This window comes from Coffea arabica, chromosome 7c (genome assembly GCF_036785885.1).
Source record: "Coffea arabica cultivar ET-39 chromosome 7c, Coffea Arabica ET-39 HiFi, whole genome shotgun sequence".
NCBI classification, from domain to species: domain Eukaryota; kingdom Viridiplantae; phylum Streptophyta; class Magnoliopsida; order Gentianales; family Rubiaceae; genus Coffea; species Coffea arabica.
The window spans coordinates 12,860,394-12,883,223 of NC_092322.1; the positions used below are offsets into that span (position 1 = coordinate 12,860,394).

The following is a 22,830-nucleotide window of genomic DNA, read 5'->3' on the forward strand; positions in this document are numbered from 1 at the left end:
ATCCAAGGGCTTCGCAGCTTGTTCTTGGATCAACCACCGACTCCTTCAAATCTTGATATGGAAGATTTGAAGGATTTGAAAATACTTGAAAGCTCAAGTCTTGATATGCGGAAGACTTGAGGAGCTTTGAGACCCAGACCTTCGTAGCTTGAAGCTTCAATACTTGAGTGTATGAGATGCTTTCTTGATATCTCTGTGTCTGTGTGTGTGTGTGTTTGATTTGGTTGAGAGACATCTATTTATAGCTGTGACAAGAGGTAGAGGTTGAAGACTTGTGTACCACTTCACTTGCCTTGCAAGACGTGCAGTCATATTAGGACTGTGCTAGTCAAATATTATCTCTTCATTTCATATTTATTAATAAGGAGATAAATAATTCATCGATTGGCCAAACTCGTAGGGACACGTGACGTGGCGCCGTTTGATTGGCCAAGCTATCGCAGTATATAAGAGATATACTTGGATTAAATGACTCTAAATATTATCTCTTTAATAAGAAATAAATATTTAGATATTTATCCAATAAACATGTGACATGATATGATTTGGTTGGTGGAGATACCCCTGCAATTTGAACTGATATGGAACACCTCACCTTGACACGTGGCAAAATATAATTGGTCATTTAATAACCAATTTTTCCAAGTGTACATGCCATATGGCAATATCCGATTGGACAAAAATATTTTATAGACCAATGGTAATTTAATTAAAATTTCATTGTCTACATACGTCATCAAAAATAAATACACAACTTTGTGAGTGTGCTTGTATCATAGCATCCAATATCTAAAAAGACACCATTTACGCAATTATTGTCGGTTTTAAATTTATTGTCATCTCCAGATGACTTCAAAAGAAACGAACACGTCATCAAAAATAAATACACAAGTAACCTATTTTTGTAACACAACTATGTTAAACTGAAAATTATAAATTATATTGTCTATTCAAGAATGGCTTCATAAGAATTGAATATATATGATCACCTATTTTTACAACATAATTATAGTCTAAAAGTTAACCATACGACTATATCAATTTAAAAAGTTATAGTTCGTTATCATGGTAAGAAAACTCAAACTTTAAAAGGGAGTTGAGAGTTCTTTCTAGTTGAAACATTGCAATCATATTATATATTTTTGACATTTTAGATGTTTACACTTTTCTTTTCTTTTTTTCAAAGAATTCTAGAAATTACATTGTAATACTTGATAATAATGTGCAAAAAGTCTTTTCAACCTACATAAATTAGTGTAAACAGTTAAACAAAAATTCCTTTTCAGAAGGGCTAGATTCATAGATAATAAGTCATACGAAATCTTTAGTTCTTCACATATCTGGACTTTCACGATACTGCCATCTGCTTGTGAATTTTTCAACAGCCATCATTAGCTTATGAGAAGAGTCACATGAATGTTTACTTAATCCATCAATAAATTTCTTAATTTCTCTATTTTTTTTCTAACTCTTGTATCTTAATTTCTCTTTTTTTTTTTTTTTTTTTTATTCTCCATTCCATCACGTGTGGCTGTCCCATTAATTGCTCAATAGTCAATGAAAATTTGTCAACTAGACAACTAAGAGTCTGGATAGCAAAATAATGCCAAATTAAAGTTTCATTTATTGTAACTACGGGTGCAAATGAGTCAAACCAAATCGAGTTTTTACCTAATCGACTTGAACCTCAATTTAGTTTTATGAAATTCAAACTCCAGTTCGAGCTTGATGAACTCAAAATGTAAGGCTCAAACTCGAACTCGATTCAAATTCGAGTTGAGTTTGAGCTTAAAAAACTTAAAAATAATTATTTTATTTTAAAAAATAAATAAAATAATAATATTTATTAATAAATAATCAAATATTAGGAATATATATGTAATTTTACTATTAAAATAATATATATTTTCATTTATATATATATAATCGAGTTGTCTCACACGCTAATGAGTTCGAATTTGATTTGATCAGCTCGAACTTGATGTTGACCGAGCTCAGATTCGAGTTGCTCGTGAGCGACTCGATTCGTTTGCAATTTGTGAGCGGCTCGATTCGCTTGCAACTTTAATTGTAACACACTCTTTGTCTTCGTTCCCATTTTTCTTCCTTCCCTAGCCGCTACTCACCCGTGACTACACTATAATTTTTTTTTTCGCCTCAACCAGCAACTGATATTCTCAGTCTCTCCCCATTTGCTCCTCTCCCATGGCACTACAGAGCTTGTGCAGAATCCAAACAGAGAATCCTAGCAACCTTCTCCTTCCAATTTATGTAGAAATATTATAAAATAATTACAAATGATGAGTTGGCGTATATTTTTGTAAATGAATCAATGAGTCATCGAGTCGGCAAGTTTTAATTGGCTATTGAACAACTCATGAGAGAACTCACAAGTTAGTTATTCAATGCTTAAAATTATTTCTATCCTCCTTAAAAATACATTGTTAACAAAAGCATTGCAACTGCAAATGACCCTAAGCGGGTGGAAAAAAAAATATAAACTTATTTTAGAAATTAGAAATTGTCAAACTCCATTCCATAGGATGTGAAACTATTTCGTATGTTAGGGTGAAATTGCCAATTAAATCTCAATATGAGGACCGTAACGCAAAAAGTATAAACTCTAGAGCCCTCTCTTCTTCAAAGGCTCGAGCTCTATTGTCTTCCCCCCTTCCGACAAAAACCTTTTCTTCCCAGTGTTCCAATCATCATCTCCTGCAATAAATCCTATACACTCCGGCAAACGACGCCGTTTTCAGCTGAAGAGGAAGAAATCGCTCCATCTCCGTTTGGCTTTCGACAATGGCTACTGTTATGCAGAAAATTAAAGACATCGAAGATGAGGTGTTATATATTTTCTCGATTATTTATCCGATTTTTTTTTTTTGTTTGCGTTTGATTTTTTAAACATATATTTAATTAATATATACAAGTATGCAACAATTTTTGTAATGAAAACAGTGGCATAAATTACCTGTTTCTCAGTAGCAGTTGCTTTTGGCTAATCATGCATAGATGGGGGCAGGTAGATTCATAACTAGGTTTTTAGCAAGGAATTAGAGAGTAAAATGAAATTAGTTTTATTGGGGGAAATTATTGTTGAAAAGGGAGGAAAAGCTGAAGAAATATGAGAAATGCTGATTGTATTGAATATAAAAATATCTAATGGTTAAAGAAATCTGGGAGGCGCATAATTTGTAGGCTTTGGAATAGTTGTACCTAATTTGGGTGGGTATTTTTCTGTTCAAGTTGGATTCTACTGCTTTAAAAGGAAGACGAAGGAATCCTTTTAGCTGATATCTGTGTACGGTGATTCTGTGCTGCTTAAATGCATCAGCATAGTGAAGTATGATAACATTTATTTGTAACTGCACAAAAGGAGCATGAGTTTTTGGTGATACGCTGCATTTTGGTAAGCGTTACGGAGAAGAGAAAGAACACGAAACCTATGATTTCCCGTTTATCTTTTCTTGCTTGTAAATTTGGAACTATTTTGAAAATTTTCCCTGGTACATGTTGAAGTATTTGTGGAAAGAGGCAAGCTTGCTTTTCAAGTTTAGATCTTTCTATCATATTTTAATAGATGAAACTAGTTTTGAATGTGATAAAGGACTTGCTTGCTTTCTAGTTCCTACGGTCGTTCTCTCTGGTTTTCCTGGTCAAATTTGTTCAACCAACTCCACACTCTCCCCCTTGGCCCAAAAAAAGGAAAAAAGGAGAAAAAAAAAAAAAGAAGTAAAGTAGGTGCATTTCTCTTCTTTTCTATGATTTTCTTGAAAGAAGTACTGTTGTAGCTAATTTTCTGGTTTGCAGGGCATAGAAATGTATATTTCAATTTGAATTTCTGCTGTCCAACTATGGCGAGGCATCATTTCAATATTATGTTGAGTTAATGTGGATGCTTGATTGTTTGGTTTTATCTTTAATTGATTTTGCTTCAGTATCTTCCGCACTGCTGCTTGTCGTAGTTTGATTATCATGTTCCTAGGGTTTAATTCTATGCCAAGTTAAGAATTTGAAGTTGCTGAACTGTTGTTTCAGATGGCAAGGACCCAAAAGAATAAAGCTACTGCCCATCACCTTGGATTGCTAAAGGTTCGCCTTGTTCCATTGAGCACTTGTGCTGTTAATTTGCTTTATATTAGATTTCATTTATATCTGTTGGAAAACCAAAATTATTTTACTTGCATGTCTTTGTTCAGGAGCCAATTGCTTTTCATCTCACACAGAGATTTTTATTTTATTTTATTTTATTTTGTTGGGCTACCGAGATTTTATTAGTTCTGGTATCTAGACTAATTCAATTTTTTTGGTCAAGTTTTCTTTTCCTTTTTTATCCACTTGTTGTTTATTCAAATTTGAAAATAGAGCCTGCAATTCAAGATTTAGGAATCTTTACGTTACCATGTATTAATGATGGGATTTCTTTCAACCTTGGGATTTTATCATTTTTAGCTTTTATTTGGATATGTTTTCGTACTGGTGGTAATGTGCAATGAGATAGGTGATGCCAGTCTTTGTCATTTTATGTTTTAGACATCTCATTCACCTATTTGCTGCTCAATCATCCACTGTCTTTCTTGATGAAATTTTTATGAAGAGAGAAACTGGTCCTTTAAACTGCGCGTAATGTGTGAAACGTTAAGTTTTCTTTGTGGCTTTGTACAGTGAAATGTTATTCAGCATATGCACCCTAAAAGGTATTGATGAATTGCAAAACGAACTATTGCACTGCCACCATTCCTCACTGTAGACTTAACATGATCTATGCTTTTTCTTGATGGATTTCTATTTAGATAATTATAAGGGTGATAATAAGATGTAATTTTGTGGTTACAAATAGTTTGAGTCGCGTGATATGCAAATGTAATCATGTATTTACAAATGGTTTGGGTTATCTTAACTGTGAAATGATCATTGATCCATCTGTGATCGCTGTCAAATGGTCATTGCTTTATCTATGATGCGTTAAGCTGACTGCAGTTTGCTGCTGTGGATATGATAATTTTTAATATCTTGGGATTATGTCTTGATGTGAGATGCACTTACTTTTGACTGTATCGGTGATGTCCATCTGTATTTCTGGTACAAAAGTGTTCTGAAAATTTGAACATGTCTAGATTCTATTTCGGTGAATTGTAAGTTTTCGGTTAATTACTGGTTCTCTACTACCATCTGTCAGAAAATTATGCATCTTACATTGTCTATTCATTGTAGGCTAAGCTGGCAAAACTTCGGAGGGAGCTACTTACTCCATCATCAAAGGGAGGTGGTGGTGCAGGAGAGGGTTTTGACGTTACAAAAAGTGGCGATTCTAGAGTTGGTCTAGTTGGTTTCCCGTCTGTTGGGAAATCAACACTTTTAAACAAGTTAACTGGAACTTTTTCAGAGGCATGTATCCCATGCATGTTAATAGCGTGTAATTTTTTCCTAAAGTTGCATGGAAGCTTTGTATGTTTTAAATGTGTCCTTTCAGTATTTTAACATGATATGCATTTGTTGCATAAAAACCTTATTCCATATGTTGTTAGAGGTAGTCAGGTAGATGCCTTTGTGGAATTAAATTTAATAGTTAAGTTCAGATTGTCTAATCCTTCTTGGAAGAAAAAGTGTCCAATTTGACCATATATTATCATATGTGATAATGTTATATCTATTTTGATACTCAAAATAAATACACAGTTACCTAGCATAGTCTTCTCAGATTCAACATAGTTAGGGATATCCAAATGTCAACAATTTCATTATTTTGTCACTAAAAGCAAATGTAGGTAAAATAAGCCCTAATATATTTTTTTAATGTGAAAGTGGCTGAAATTGGTATTTAAGTCTTGCACAGTTCAGCTGATGTGGAAAGGAAGAATAAGAAAGGATTGGATTTCTGACCTGCAACATGGTTGTTATAACACCGGCTGATGTGTGGCAGGCTATTGGTAGATATGGTTCAATAGCTTGACGGTAAATGGATGTCTTTGTAAGTTAGATGTTCCTATTCTATCTTCGTCCTCTTGTTCTATACCCCTCTAGCTTACGAAAGGAATGCACCTAGTCAACCAGAAACCTACTTCAGTTCCACTACCTCTTACGAAACTGCACCATTTTCACCTTGATAATTGAAGAAAATCCCACATGGAAGATATTAAGCGAGAGGAAACCAATGCATGTATCAAACTTAGACCCTTTTTGTACCAAATGCATGTATAAAAGGGAACTGTAATCCGATTCCACAGAACTAGAGTGAAAACTGCGACACACCATGTGATAATACATGCGAATAACACAATTGCTTTAATCAGCTGTAACATTGATATCGTTACCTTAACTTGAACCATCTTAGTGTTACTTTTTTCAAATTATGGTTGATCCGTTTGTTTGATTATTGCTCATTGTCTTGGAGGAACCAAATGGATATCGTTGTTTGTCTGGTGGTAGCTGGTCTTTTGGTGGCTTGATTTATTCTTGAAGTTACTTTTGTTTTCCCCTTTTGTTTTTGGTTGATTTTTTTGGAGTTACAAACTGGGAAAGTTTGGCTAAGTGATGGTCGTGACTTGTGATGATTGATTGACTATAGGGATACGTATTAGTGTGGGGTTGGCATTGTAGAATATTAAGAAGGGGCTTGAAACTTAAGGTTGGACCTTTTTTTGGGGGGGGGGGGGGTGGTTGGTGCGGAGAAGGGGAGAAAAAGAGCAACCAATGTTCTTGTTTGGTTGACTTGGCCAGGAGAGTTTGTACTATCCTGTAGGGAGGTACAGCATGTCTCTCTTTCATATGCCTTTATCTCACGGAAGTCTCTGTAATATACAAGATTTCATCCTAAATCATACTAGTTAGATTAACTTTCCTCCCAGTTTAATTCTAGCATTTCTTTGGTTTCTTTGTAGTTCTTTAAAAAGGTTTTAGAGGCCCTTGATGCCACGAAATAAGCAAGGTTCCAACGTTTTATCTTTTTTATTTATTATGAAATTTCTTCCCTTCTTTGGCTAACAGGTTGCTTCATATGAATTTACCACATTAACCTGCATTCCAGGAGTGATAACATATCGGGGAGCTAAGATTCAGGTATATACATATATATTTTGTTGTACTTTTTAACTTTTAGTTTGCGAGGATATCAGTTATAATCTGATATTCTGATTCCTGAATGGTTGCCTTTTTAACACGTGCTATTAGGATTTGGTATTGGTTCAGTTGTTGTATAAATTAGCCAAGTCATACTTGCATCACTACCAAGATATATATTGATGTACATTTATATTTTTCCTATATCTGGTAGTGGATTGCACATAATAATTAGGATATGGCAGTTCTTACATATTTACTTCTATGCTTTTATATTTGTGCATAATATGCTTAGCGATGGTGCTGGATGTCATGAAGGATAAATTATATGAATCTCTCATCATTCCTTTCTTTGAGAAGTTGCCTCTGATTTTCAATATGCATGCTTTGTTTGGCAGTTGTTAGATCTCCCTGGCATTATTGAGGGTGCCAAAGACGGAAAGGGTAGAGGAAGACAGGTACTCTATGAAGTTTTGTGTAATTTATATTTTTTTTTGCATCTTTCCTGCTCCTTTTCCTGCATATCATGTGTAGAGTCACTGCTGCATTTGCCTACTGCCAATACTTTAGTTAATTTTTTGAAGATGCAAATTGGCTTTCGTGAGTCTTGGACTCTAGTTCCCATCCCAATGTATTCTGTTTCTACATCGTTTAGATGTTGGGGAAAAAAAGCTTTATTTTGCCAGGACTGTCAATTGTAGTGTTAAATGTTTCTTGTGGAAGTCCCATCCATGGTCCATTTGCGTTAGAGATTCTCAAATGTCTTTTTGCTTTTTTTTTTGGGGCATAATTTTAAAGAAAGCACTGTCTTCAGATTTCTTGCCTAACCACGAGATCACGTGCCAAGTCTTTTCAAGAGGTCACAGTCATTGGTGGAATTTCTTTTCTTGGCTCTTACTGAACCTTTTGTTCATAGACTGGTGCCAGTAAAGGAACTTAAAGTACTTATCAAAACTGATAGATTAGGTACCATCTGGTCTTCCTTCACACCATGTATCATGTAAATATAAATCGCAAGATTTGTTTCCTTTAGTTTTTAATCGTATTTTTGAAGCTATATATCTTTGTGGTATCATTGACTTTTGTCTGCATGACCAGATGATGTTGTTTTTCTTTTTAACTTTTGGACTATTTTTTGCTTTTCAGCTATACTTAATCATTGTGCCTGAGCTTGCAATAATCAATGCATCAGATAAACTTTATATGCCTGTCCTTGTGATAAATTTATGATTTGTTCTTTAAACAGGTCATCAGTACCGCAAGAACGTGCAATTGTATTCTGATCGTTCTGGATGCAATTAAGCCAATCACTCACAAACGTCTGATTGAGAAAGAGCTTGAGGGATTTGGAATCAGGTCAGAAAACTATTGATGCAGGGAGTACATATTCTTGAATCATCTAGCACCATGGCCTGATTGTGATCTATCAGTTATTGTGCCTGTCTTATTTATTTGTTTCAGAATGAATGATGCCATTTTAACCACCAGAGTTCATGATTGGTAAAAAGCATTTGTGTTCTGTATTTATCTCTATCCTCTTGAGAACTTTCCATGTGTACAACATCCATTTTCTCTTACGCTTGACTGGAGTGTCTTCCACTCCTCTCTAGGCTGTGAATTTTCTCAGTTTCTTTAATTTGATGTTTGTTGGTACATCTTTCTGTGATTACAGATTGAACAAGGAACCACCCAATCTGACATTTAGAAGGAAAGACAAGGGTGGGATCAATCTTACCTCGACTGTAACCAATACAAATCTCGACCTTGATACGGTGAAGGCAATATGCAGCGAATATAGGATACACAATGCTGATATTAGTCTAAAATATGATGCCACAGCCGATGACCTTATAGATGTTATAGAGGGGAGTAGAGTCTACATGCCTTGCATCTATGCTGTCAATAAGATTGATCAGATTACACTTGAAGAGCTGGAGATTTTGGATAAGCTTCCACACTATTGCCCAGTCAGGTAATTCTGCATTCATGGCATTTTGTGAAGCCAATAGAGAGCATTAATAGTTATGATAGAATAATTTATGCAAGTGAGCAATGAAATGTCAAATTGTTAAGTTTGGAAAAGAAAAAAAATTGTTGTAGACACCTTTGGAGTGCATAACTGTCTTTTCTGGACACCTGGGATTGGATTTGCCGTTAATGCTGAGACTTTCAAATATCCTAATTCATCTAATGCTAGCAAAGTTCAATCTTGGAAGCACTGAATTTCACTAATCTGAAGCATTCGCTTGTGGAGTTTTACCTGTTGTGGCAGGGGAAATTAGTTTGTCCCCATATATGGTGAATAAACTCCCTCATTCCTTATACCATTCAAAATTAACATGCCTTAAATCCTCTCTGCTCTAGGCTCTTACCTAAGTATTTCCTTCATCAGAGGACCTTTTGTTAAGTTGTGAGAATTTTCTCAAGTTCTTTTGTTCTAGTACTTGTGCCTTGAATAATAGAAGTTTCTACTTGATGCAGATATGCATGCATGCGTGTTGACAGATATAAACATATAGATACATGTTTGTGTAGGTGTTTGTCTCTGTGTGTGATTTTTATTTAAGGTTGTTTCTATTGTCTGGTAGCATTGCTTCTATCCTTTCCATATAGGCTGCTTGAGAAGTTTTTTTTATGGTGTTTTTGGATTCACAAATCATAAGGTTAGAACAGAGTCTCTGAAGTATAGCTGATTTTACTTCCATTTCTTGTGTTTGTAGTGCACATTTGGAATGGAATCTAGATGGTCTGCTGGAGAAGATCTGGGAGTATCTTGATCTGACTCGTGTATACACAAAGCCGAAGGGAATGAATCCAGACTATGAGGACCCAGTGATATTATCATCAAAGAGGAGAACAGTTGAGGACTTCTGCAATCGAATCCACAAAGATATGGTCAAACAATTTAAGTAGTGAGTCTCTCTCTAAACATTGTGTTTTCTGGGAGTTTTTTTTTTAAGAAGGTCTGGTTGAAAGGGCTTTTCCAGTTTTAAGCTTGTAATTCTTGATCTTGCTTTCTTTCTCTGTTGCTCCCTTGTTGCTTTGCGTATTCTCCCTCTTTTTTTTGGGGGGGGGGGGGGGGGGGTGGTGTTTCCCTTGCTTTTCCTGGGAGGCTTCAAGCTTCCGGAGGAGGGTATTATCTCCATGTCAGCAGCACCTTAAACGTCTGTTAAGGGAGGAGAGTGGGAGGATGTCTTGCCTCATTGTTCCCCCACCCTCCACTTCACCCCTTTCCTATTTTTCTTTTCCTAACTTCCAAGTTGTTGGTGAATCTTTTTTCTACACACTTTCACTGATGCTCCAAGGTGATGGAATCATATATGGAATTTGATTATTAATTTCTTTTTTCCTTCCATTCACTGCTATAATATCCCCATAACTTTGCTACATTCATGTGAAGATGTTTAAAGTCACCTCACATAGAACATTCAGCTCTCATACTTTATCCTTTGTATGCTAACATTGCAAAAACCTGATAGTTTTTACATCGCCCGAGCATTTAGAAAGCTCTACCTGGAAACAATGATAATACTCTTGTTTCAAGAGTCTTTATGTGTAGGAGAAAGTAATTTGTGAATTGTACCTTTAGTTTCCTTTGCTTACAATATACTCTCACTCTTTAATAAGCATTAATTGTGAAGATAAATTTATCAAGAATAGATGTTGGTTACAAAATTTGAGCATAACCTCAAGCACAGATGTCAGTTACAAAAATTGAGCATAATCTCAAGTACAGAGGTTTACCATCCTAGTTTTCTGTGATTTTGATTTTGATCAAATAATGTATATACATTTCTGAATAATTTTGTAAAGAGATCATCTTAAAGTAAAGCTTTCCGAGAAGGCCTTGGTCTAGTGGCTAAGATTGAGGTCTCCGGAATTAGAAGTCCTGGGTTCAACTCCCCCTTCCCCCTCCTCACTTCTTAAATCCCACCTCTCCTGTGGTAGGGAAAAATTAAAGTAAAAATGCTCCTATAGGTCTTATTGAACCAAGAAAGTTTTGTTAGAGATTACTAGCTATAATTAATAAGGTTGGTACCTCAAAAAGGAGGTACAATTAATTTAACTCCATGAATAACACTTTCTTTTAAGATATGTGATGTCAGACTTACAAGAAGTGATATGTAGATGTTACTCTTAAATTACTGATGATGCACGTGTTTGTAATTTGGTTCTATTATGATATGTGAAACGAAGTTGGTTCCTGGAAATTTTATCAATCATTAGACACCTGGCTTTGAACTATGCTATGATAGGAGTATCAGACTTAGCCATGTGCATGTGTTTCTATGTTTGAGAATAGTCTTTCAAAGCGCTCACATTTTGTTGCTGGAATTTATGCCGTTTTCTTAGTTAATTGTGGTTTGTTTGATTTTGCAGTGCACTGGTCTGGGGATCAAGTGCGAAACACAAGCCACAAAGGGTAGGCAAGGTGAGTCCTTAACTGACTGTTCAGCATATTTCATTTTTCCACTCATCTCAGCCTTCCCTTCTTTCCTTATGGTTGGAATTTGTGCCAGCAGCAGTCTTCTTGTCTAATTTGGTTCATATCATCAACAGGAGCATGAGCTGGAAGATGAAGATGTTGTTCAAATCATCAAAAAAGTGTGACTTTATATCCTTTGTCATCATGATGAATGTTGGCTGAGATAGATCTCTGCAGAAGAACTCCATGTGATTAACCCTGCTATGGACTGCACTTCTCATATATAGGCAATTAGCAGTTAGTGAAGGTGAAGAGATGGCTTGATGTGTAATTAAAGCTGTTTTGTAGTCAAGCTATTTTTGGGAAGATGTTTTCATTCTGATTCTCTTGATAGTTATCATCAGTGAAGCAGAGACTCAGAATGCAATACCATTCCAGCATTCTATGACTGCGATTGCTGCTTTTATCCTGTTTACTCTCTCAAATAGAGTTTTCTTAAATTAAAGACTGTTTGAAACATAAGCTGCAGATGAGGAGGATGTTGGACCTACAAGTCATTTTGCGCCGGGAAACATTCAGAAGCACGTTTCAATAGCTCAGAAAGCTACAAATCTGGGCTGTTTGTTACTTATTTTTGCTTGTGTAAAGTGGCGTTGAACTTTCCAATTGTATTACTGTACAGATCTGAAGCCACACTTTGCCCAGACAATAAGATTGAATTCGAATCCGGACTGCAGCTCTCCATGTTCCCCTCCCTTTACTCTCTAGAATGGCAGATTGCATTCATCGGCATCTGGCGCTTGAGGGAGGACAAAATTCATGTCCTGCTTTGACATGGGGAAGCTGGGAATTCAGGGTACTGAATCAATCCTTCTAGTCGGGGCCTGCTTAATGAGTTTTAGTGTCAGTTAATTTTTATTTTCAAGTGTAAGTGGGGGTGTCTGACACTGACACTCCCTCTGCTCCTCCTCCCCTCCTAAATTTACATTTGTCTTATGGATTACTTTCACTTTGAAATTCAAATTGCAATTTTCAGTCCGCAAAATTTGGACAATGCACCAAATTTATTGCTAAAGTTTCAAAAAGAAAATCTTTTGCCCAAATTTCCACCAAAAAGGGCAATTTTCAGTGTTGGTCCGTTATCTTTCTAATTCTGCTCTCTCTCGTCATTAGTGGCAATCGCTCCTTTGCATGTATTAGGAAGTTTGGCTACAAGCGATCTTGATCCAAACTATTCCTTACAAATTCAGTCCTCTGTGTTCTATTGTTGGATATGGATTGAGATTATGTATTTGGCCGTTTCATATCAACTGTTTTGGCGAAACCAAACTCTATAAAGTTCCACGCCCCTACCTATAGTCATCTCTTCTACATCAAACATACGAATGCACCACTTTTAAGTTCTACAGTTCTCTTTTCTAACATTTTTTTTTCCAGCAAGGAGGAGTAGATTTTAAGTTCTACATTTCTGCTATGCTACTGCCAATACAAGTTGGATCCGCTCGGGCCATTTTCTCACAAAAGATTGTGTGTTCTGTAAAGCGACCTATGATTACGAAGGCATGCCCTAATCCGTACTAGTGATCAGAGTTGAATCCATCTAAACTTTTTCTTACGAAAAAAAAAAAAAAACTGTGCTGCTTCTCTTTGTGATTGCATGTATCACTGCCAACATAACAACTTTTTATTCGAATTTTTTTTAACTGCATATGACTAAGCTAAGTATTGATCAAAAAATAATTCTAATAATGAAAAAGGAAAATTCTACTCTAAGCGACGTAACTACGCAAGGCCTAATTCTAGGAGGTCAACATCTAACTGCATTAGATTCTTTACAATCAACAGAAAATGAAGAAATTTGGTGAATTTGAATAGGACAGCTACTTCAATAATTGCGTAATTGTTAACAAAACCTCCTGTCAACCTAGTTTTTTTATGTTCTAGCTTACTTTCCCCAAGATTATTCAAAAATATTTTGCCAGCAAATTCATGCTAGTGTTTGATTTTGGTTCGTGTGGCACTGAATTCGCACAAATTTTTTTTGTAGTGGTTATAGAATATTTGTATTTTCTTTTTCCTTATACACCAATTATTCATACTTGCATTTATCAGATTTGAGGTCTCCCATTGCAAAATCAAAGTTAAAACAACCAGTTTTAAGTTAAAAATTCTGAGTTCAGGTTTCAGAAATTATGAGCTTAGTCTTTGAGTTTATCTTTAGCCAGAGCCCCTGGTGGGAGAGCACCTTTTTGCTGAACCATACCAGAATAACTTAGAATCATATCTGCTAAAATCAATTTCATGCCAAAAGAAAACCATTCGATTCTTTACTACTTCCTCATTCAACAGATTGACAGCTCTACTTGATCCTATTGTCATCAGCATCTACAATTTGCAGAATCGATGATACAGGATTCGGGCAAGCAATGTGACACAGATGAAAGAAGCAAGAACGAATCAGCAACACCTATCGTCCAATGATACTCGCAAAATCACTCTTAGTTTCCAACTTCTGAGGAAGATTGATCAGAACACATGAGAAGATACACTACTTGAGGATCCATAATCATACAGATAATTACGTTCTAAACCAAATCATTCCTGGCAAACATCAGGCTCTGACACAGCAGTTGAAGTAGCTGAAGATGCTCCTCCTTCCCTGCCCATTTAAACCGAAGACAAATCCGATGAGGATGAGAAGAGCACAACTATTTCAGTTTCACGGTTCAAGAACGGGTTAACAGCAATTGTAGCTTAAAGAATTTGCATAAGGGATTAAGATTATTGATGCTACACAAGTAATCAGACAAGAGAGAATCTATGGATCTTAGTATAAGTCACATAAGCCACAAAATGATCTTTGTATGATAAAAGGATAATATATCAATACCTATGACTTCCACTTAATTCTATTTAGTACAATAATGACACTCCAGCAGTAGCAGCACCTAACAGAAAATACTCGCATAACTATTTGATCCTCCAGCTAGGCTCCCTGAATTAACAAGTATAATTACTAAAAGGTGTTTTCTTGACAGGTCAATGAACTAAAGAATATTTATGGGCATAAAAGCAGGGGCATCTGATTAAAAGTATAGGGTTGCTAACATCTGCAGCATGTGCACCGTCAGTTCTTGTCTATTCCCAATGATGAAAAATTTTTTCTCTAGCTTTTGCATGGAAGGAGTCATTTCCCCTTTTGGATATGTTTCCACCCACAAGGCCACAACTTGTTACCTTATTTCATGTGATGTGGTACTCAAACCAAGGACCACATTCTATCCGTATCATGAGCAAGAGTACCACATGGTAATATTGACTGTGGACTCAATTGGAGGAGCAAATTGCAGATGAGCTATTATCCAGCCAACTTTGATGTGGCATTCCCCAATGCCCACCCAATCTTGATACATTTAGGTTCATAAGCTTAGATTATGTGTAACCATGAAAAGTTCATTCATACAAGTAACTGATTACTGTAATAATTTGTTCGAGTTGATTATTGTTTCTTTTATCGGTGTTTCCTTGGACCAACATTCTCATATTTGATATGCCAAACAATCTTATCTTCTCAACCAAATTTAGCAATCAAGATCAGGGCATTTAAGGTTGCCAAATGGTGCCACCTAACTGCTTAGCCAGTTGATCAACTGAGTTAAACAACTACCAAAAGGTGAGGATTCTTAGCCGACCAAATGTCCCACCACATGCACCCCACCAGATAAGCCTGTGCACTGTCCTTATTAATACCTACCAACTACTTTTGCTTGTGTCTGCATTCATTGCTGGGGTTAAATCATGCATGATAAGTTACAGCTACTTGATATCTTGATATCTCTATACACATGATCAAAGAAAACCAAATCTCATCTCACAGCCCCAAAAAGATTAAACGATAGAACAAAATATTTTTTAGAAGAAAAATACAGCAAAAAAAAAAAAAAAACTGTGAGTTTAGAAATATTACAGTTGGAGAATTGTTCTGATGGAAATGGTGGTGGTCATCGCTATGGCTAGCAATGGAATTGCTGGTGGCTGAGGATACAAGCTCTTCTTCATTACCAAGACTGGCCCTTGATGGATCCCTCTTGTTCTGCTTTCTATTTTCTCTAATTTTTGAAAAATCCATTGAGTAATCAGGCATGACACCCTTCTGGTCCCAGTCTCCAAATTGTGGCACAGATAGCCATGGTGTATTTTTCTGCAAACAACAAAATTATACACTATAACAGTTTCAGTTTCCGTTGTCCAAAGTTTCTACTGTAGAACTTCAGAAACAATTAATATTGCGAACAATTATGTAACCACTATCACTGTTTAGACCTCGTCAAAGTCAAGAGGAAGCATCCTCAAACTTGAGCGCACAAATATTATAAAGGTGGAAGAAAAGTATGAGTATGCAAAATTGACAGTTCAGATTTTGAAAATTACAGCACAAACCTAACACCTAGCTCCAATGAGCTCATCATCATGAAAAACAACACCTTCAAGATACACACACCAATAGAAATACAACAAGAATCTTCGAAAATCAGATAAGATTAAAGGCGAGAACTTTGACCAGGTCTCACTTCAAGAATTGTGCTTTTTGAGTTGTCAACTACTGCATGGTCAAGAAAACTACAATTGGTGACTAAATGGATCCAAGTATGACTGCCCATTACCAAGAAGGAAAATTGAGGGAATTAAACAGGGGGAAAAAAGGAAAAAGAAGCTCCACATTCCTATTGCCTTAAAGTTTCACTGATTCTTCTTTCTCATCCCCTGATGGATGAATAAAAAATACATCCCAACAACTTTTTATCATGCATTTGGGCGGAATTGCCACAATCAAATCGGCAGAAATATCCAAAACGAGCTAAAGAACTATATCGATATCGTGCAACAAGATGAACATAAAATCTGCAAAAAGAACTTCAAATCAACCAAACCAAAAATTGAGCAAGAGCAAACATAAGAAAAAACAACCAAAAACCAGAGCAAAACCCCCTTCTTTTTCCATGGTAATTTTTGCAGATTTCCCCAAAGAAAAAACAAAAAACAAAAAAGAAGCCACAAGCTTCAAAAGGGAAGAGCCCTTTACCTCCTTGCGATAATCCATGAATACCAAATCCTCGAGAACTCAGAAGATATGAAGAGAAGGTAGCAGTTATAGTAGCTAAAGAAAAAAGCCCTTTACTACTTTTATGGCTGCTACTCTTACAACTACAAAAGCAGACTAAAGCAGTAAAGAGCTCGGTCTGAGGGTGTCCAACCCGTGTGAAGAAATGAATGCTGCTGCAGAAGAAGACCAAGAAGATTAGAGAAGGCAAACGCACATAGACAAAGAAAAGATGGATGGATGGCCGGACTCTGGAGCTGGCAAGTGACAATAATATCTGTCTCTATTTGTCTAATTCAGGATCGACTTCATCAACATTTGGGATGTGAATTGTATATACAGACGCAATATATATGTATATGCAGCTATATGCGTCATATGGTCCACATATTTTGCGTGCGTGTAAATATTTTGGCCAACTGCCACAGTTTTCTTTCTTCCTCTGATTCTGCTGCCTGTGTAGATGCACACGCTTTTGCCAGCCTATATTTTACTACTCCCAACTTCTTTTCTTGCTTTCCTTTTCATGTATTGGCTGGCTTTAGGATGGCTTTCCTTGATGCTTGTGACCTTTTTCCCTTTGTGAACTAATAATAATAATAATGTTAAAGTGGAATCCTAATATGTTTGGATTGTATTTTTTTTTTGGGAGCTTTTTGTAAAAAGATACTAATACTTTTAATATTTTCTTTTAGATTGATATATGTTATGTGAGATAAAAGTCGATTAAGAAATATATTGAAAGAAAATTTTTTTAAAAAAATCTAAAAACTTTTTGCACAAAAATATATAAGGGGGGGATTGTAAATAAAAGATTTTGAATTCAAATCCTCTCATTTATTCAAAAAAAAATATGTAGAAAAATGCACCAATAGCAGATATTTTACCAAACTGAACTTTATAAAGGACACTAAATCAATTCATTGTGTTTTACCCAAAGGACTAAATGATTTTTTGTAAATCTTATGCTAAATATGCTGTTGAAAAAAAGAGAGTCGAATATTATGCTAAATATTGTGTTCCAAGTAGATGTACAATTTTAGTCTCATGACAAATTACTCTGTATCCAAAAATGTCAATGAATATTGCAAATATATATATATATATATATATATGTGTGTGTGTGTGTATATATGTATATATATATCATATCTTATTTCCCCTGAAAGAATGTAAGTGATAACACATAAAAGACAGAAATTTATCAACCAAATTCATTTAAACTCTTTCAAGGATATTCAAATTTGTCCTAGCAACCCACCTAAGCTGATGTACTTGTGTTTTCTTGAGTTAATAAAGTTCTTTTTCTCAGTGAAACATTTCTGCTAAATTATTGAAGATTTATGATTCAAGTTCTTTTTTTTTTATCTCCTTTTTGGTCGAAACGATAGTTTCGTATGCTTAACGATTCAACAAATAACTTTAACCAGTAAAACACATCTTCTGGTAAAAAGCATCAAGTGATTGCCATGATCAAGTTGACTTTTGACAAAAAAACAGAAAAAAAGAAGGAAAAAAGATGACCATGATCAAACTTCTATATACAACGGAAACTAGAGATGCAGTAAGGCTGTCATCTTTTAGAGCTTCTTCCCTAAATTACCTCCAAAGGTTTTCAAAGTTCTGCAAAAGAAAAGAAAAGAAAAGGAAAAAAGGGTACTCCTGTATATACATTATAAATTATTTTTCTCCAACTATATAGCATAGTAAAATAAACCAATCAATAATCCCCTGTCATTTCATGTCAAAATTTTGGCTTAAACATGTAGGAAAATTTGTCAATATATTATTTTTCATCAAGATAGTTGCAAGTATACATAGAATGAAAGTTTTTGTGTACTATTTTTTGTGGGATCTTAACACTAGAATCCTCAAAAATTCCGCAGGCAAGCAAACCAAGGCATGTGTCATTATAATGAGACATGAAAAGCTATATGACTTCTGAATGACAAGAGGTTTGGATCGTGATTTTTCACAGAAAAATTTTTATATTTTTCATGAACACATTTTTTAAATACCCTTTTTATCTTGTATAAATTAAATCGTTACAGTACATTTTTTTTATAAAAAAAATTCCTAAAAATAAGCGTATTTTATGACAGATCTAAAATAGGGCTAACTAGCTAGGATTGATCGCACTTTGCCCTTTTTGTAAATATGGCATAGTCACACTTTATCTCCTTTTACTTATAAAGTGGAATGTAACAACTATAATCACCCCACAATTGCTTCTGATCATTAAGATGGAATTGTAGAGGTCATTCATCCTGACAATAATGGAGCATAACTGTTTCTGCCATGAATAAGTTGTAAGTATCAGTCTCACTGAGTTGGTAGAAATAGTTTGGATCGTAAGTTATTTGGGATTATTTAGGATATTTTTACTGTAGCACTTTTTGTGACGTGATGTATGTGAGATGAAAAGATATTGGGAAGATAAAAAGGTGTATTGAAAATTGTAAAAATGATGTAAGCAAATAAAATTGGAGAAATATGAAGCAATCCAAACAAACCTAGTGTGTGCTATTCAGGATCAACAACACTCACATAAATCAAGATCTATACCAAAAAATGTAAATCTCCCATTTTGAGCTTTACTCTAACGAAATCTAGGCCACATAATTTTCTTTCTTCGTGGCCACATATCTAAACCACAAAATCCAAGAAAATATCTTCTATGACAGATGATGGAAACCATATATTTAAGGCTGTCATTTTTTTTTTTATTCTTCTGAAATTGCCACTCAAAGTTTTTAAATGTTGAAGAAAAATGGAAAAAAAAAAAAGGGTACTCCTGCATATACACCATAAGTGATTTTCCCACAATTCGGCTTGCTCTACTACAGTAAATAAACAATTACATAAATTTTCAGCTTGTTTCATGTCCAATTTTTTTTGGCATAAAAGCTTTATGGAGAGATTCGTCAACACTTGCAAAATTCTGGAAGATGGTTGAATTAGATGCTAAGGTGGGAGAGATTTTAAGTAGAACGTGTTGGATTCGAAACTTTTCACACGTATATATACACACGCACACATACATACATTTCTTATTGTTATGCGTGATAATCAATACACTTTCACCTTGGAAAAAGATTCCAGTTATGTAATCAAGAAATCGGTGGAGATCCCTATAGCTGATTATTTATTTCAAGGAAGCTTTGCATTTCTTCGATCTGTACAATGTGGAGGGGTAAAACTAAAACTTCATACTGCTGCCACAATCATATCCCTTTTCTCTTATCTTTGTTAAGAGTGCAGAGTTTGCCAAAAAAAAAAAAAAAAAACCTAGAAAACTATCGAGCTCCTAACCTTGTATGCTTTCAACTCTCCAACCATTATTTGTATATATTTTTTATACAATAACTAACCTTATACATTCTCAACCCTCCAACTATTTTTTTTATTTAGGTAAAAGAATTCCACTAAAATGAACTCTAGTTTGTTAAAGATATTCTCCGATAGGTATATATCCATGTGCTGATTTTCATGGTTCAAACTTTAACTAAAATTTCCAAGAAAATATCTAGTGATTGCCATGAATAAACTATTACAGACAATGGAAACCATAGGTTCTCCTTTTGGCAAGCAGGCAAGGGCGTACGTCTCAAGCAGTACACAAATTACACATGAAAAGCTAGCATTTTTTTTTTTTTTTTTTTTTGGTGGCAGCTGGGTAGAGCAACTTTAAATTACGAATACATAAATAACTTGTATATATGCGCTTTTAAATTTTTTTAAAGAAACTTTATCTATTTTGGTCTTATAGAAGTGTTTTCTGTCCTCAAAAGTAGAAACAAAAAAGAAAGTGACCCTAAAACGACATCAAAGTTGCTATATATAATCTTTCCTGTGTGTTATAATCAATACACTTTTACCAACGGACAGCGGGCAGAAACGGTTGCAGGTGACAGTTTTTGTTATTTTACATAGCGCGTAACTTTGGTTGTACACGGTGTAACTTTGTTTACATAATGTGTAACTTTAGTACAAAAATTTGTGGGCCCCACACACGTTGTGAAAATCAATGTACAACTTGTGATCTGGACCGCACATTTTTTTTTGACCAAAATCTGCCCCTTGTCCGTAACCAAGACACAGGCAGAGATCCCAATGGTTGATTTTTTATTTTGAGGTAGCACTGTGATTTCTTGGTTTAATACAATATATAGGGTTTAAAATTACATTTATTGATTTATTTACTTGTATAAATTACATGACTTTATAAATGATAAACAGTTTGGATACCCATTATTTCAAAAAAATATTTATTATAATATTATAATATTTTTTGCGATGTGATATACGTAAAATAAAAAAATAGTTGAAAAGATGAAAAATGTAATTAGAAAAATATGTTTATGATGTAAGTCAAATAACAAGATATCCAAATACTTTATTTTTTGAACCTACAGAGTTTAATTCTTGATGAGCTAGCTAAACAAAAATAGAAACCCAAATTCTTGAAGATTAGGTTCCAAGAAATTATTGAATCCTTTATTGAATGGCTATGAGAAAAATCTTCTAGCCAATCTATAACTTGCTCTATGTCGATGAAGGACAGAAAATTCCAAATGATAAGCAAGGAGTTGCAAATATACAGCACATTCTTCTAATGAAAGAAAAAGAAAGAAGAAGAAACTAGAGCTCATGTAGTAATTATGAAATAAAGCGTATGGTGTAAATTAATTATGCCTAGTGCAAGTTTATATGTAAAATCTGTTTTGCATGTTTGACATTTGTCAATACTTTTCCGTTTCATTTTTATGGATAAATGTTTTTCTTTTTTAGTCCCACAAAATGCAACATATTGTCTGTCATAGAAGGCTAGCATAATGCCCATTAGCATTAGTATTTGTAACCATTAGTATTAAGACTGTATATATAGGTTGAATATAATTTATGTATACTATACATAACCCCCATGATTTCGTTCATTGCCATATGATCCTCCTAATATTTCAAAATATCCACTTCACCCTCCTATAGTTTTATGAAAGGTGAAAACTTAACAGAAAATAGTCTATGTAATGTCGTTAATTGAAATACCAATAGTGTCCTTATTTAAATGCTAAATACCTAAATCAGTCGATGACTTAACTACCTTATATAAAAACATAGGAAAATTACGTGGATAAATGTAAAAATCACAAAGGATAAAGTGGATATTTATAGAAACTATAAAGAGATTACATGAAAATTAAGATTTTATCACATATGTTCTCAAAGTGAGTTTGGAATTATGCATTTCATCCATTTTTTTTTTCAATTTACATAAAATTATAGAGAGATTATGCGACTATTTTGAAACCTTAAATGGGTCATCTGACATTGTATAAAATAACCAAGGGACGATAAGTAATTCACCCTATAATTTATGTAAGGGATGCATACTTTTGTCTGTGTACATTCATCCTATGATTACAACTGGTTTTATATAATATGATTAAACTACTATTATCAAGGATTTTGGATTAAACTACTATTAATATTGGAATAATTTTCATTCAACGGATTGTTATATTTTGAAGTGTTTCAACCAATAATCCCACGCCTGTTGGCTAGGGACTTCATGTCCCTCCCGCCTGGCAGACCAGCCATTGAAGCTGGCTGCGGTATAAAACATTAAAGTATGTGTTTTTAAAAACAGATATTATTTCCTCAATATGACAGCAAGGCAGGATTAAGACTGATTAGGGTGGCCAGTGATCTCAGGGTTGGCTAATTGTCTGTGAGTCACAAAGAAAGAAATAGGACCGCCTCAATTAATTAGCTTTTGTTGTCATGTGCATTTGCATTTAGTTAGTGCAAAATATCCAGATAATTATCTCTTTCCTCGGCATTAAGCAAGTAGCTAATTGGCTACTAAATTATGTCAATCAGTGTAAATTTTTTTGCATGGGGTACATAAGGTTTTTTTTTTTTTTTTTTTTTTTTGCCCTTTTGTAATAAGCCTACTTGATGACTAAAGCCATAAGATCTATCACTACAAAAATAAATATGCTAAATCTGTTTCAGTACAGAGTTTGAGAGTAATTGATTTGCCCATATGACTCAAATAGGCACTCCGTTTTAAAATGCAGTCAAGCATCCCAGCCCTTGTAGGAGTTTTTTTTTTTTTTTTTTTTTACGGCAACGACAACATTTTTATAAATTAAGCTATCCTAATCTAGAGGGAGGGGAGTCTAAAGAGACTGTGTATAAGGGGCCAATAGATATAAGAATATGACTAAATCAAAGG

At 34.7% G+C, this 22,830-nt stretch overlaps 2 protein-coding genes across 3 annotated transcripts; one reads left to right on the plus strand and one right to left on the minus strand.

Annotated features, from left to right (window-relative positions):
* The first annotated feature begins 2,662 nt into the window (after positions 1-2,662).
* LOC140010728 (developmentally-regulated G-protein 3) lies at positions 2,663-12,010 on the plus strand. Its single transcript, XM_072058084.1, has 10 exons — positions 2,663-2,844; positions 4,042-4,095; positions 5,218-5,391; positions 6,991-7,062; positions 7,461-7,520; positions 8,309-8,418; positions 8,735-9,034; positions 9,783-9,974; positions 11,443-11,494; positions 11,623-12,010. The coding sequence occupies exons 1-10, from the start codon at positions 2,803-2,805 to the stop codon at positions 11,671-11,673; spliced, it is 1,107 nt and encodes a 368-aa protein (XP_071914185.1). The 5' UTR covers positions 2,663-2,802; the 3' UTR covers positions 11,674-12,010.
* Positions 12,011-13,785: 1,775 nt separating this feature from the next.
* LOC113702071 (uncharacterized) lies at positions 13,786-17,128 on the minus strand. 2 transcript variants are annotated; one of them, XM_027223034.2, is made up of 3 exons: positions 16,572-17,128; positions 15,456-15,689; positions 13,786-14,147 (listed from the first exon to the last, which is right to left on the minus strand). In XM_027223034.2, the coding sequence occupies exons 1-3, from the start codon at positions 16,587-16,589 to the stop codon at positions 14,100-14,102; spliced, it is 300 nt and encodes a 99-aa protein (XP_027078835.1). In that variant the 5' UTR covers positions 16,590-17,128; the 3' UTR covers positions 13,786-14,099. The 2 variants fall into 2 exon arrangements, with proteins under 2 accessions (XP_027078835.1, XP_071914186.1); XM_072058085.1 differs by lacking the exon at positions 16,572-17,128 and adding an exon at positions 15,812-16,504.
* Positions 17,129-22,830: the final 5,702 nt, after the last annotated feature.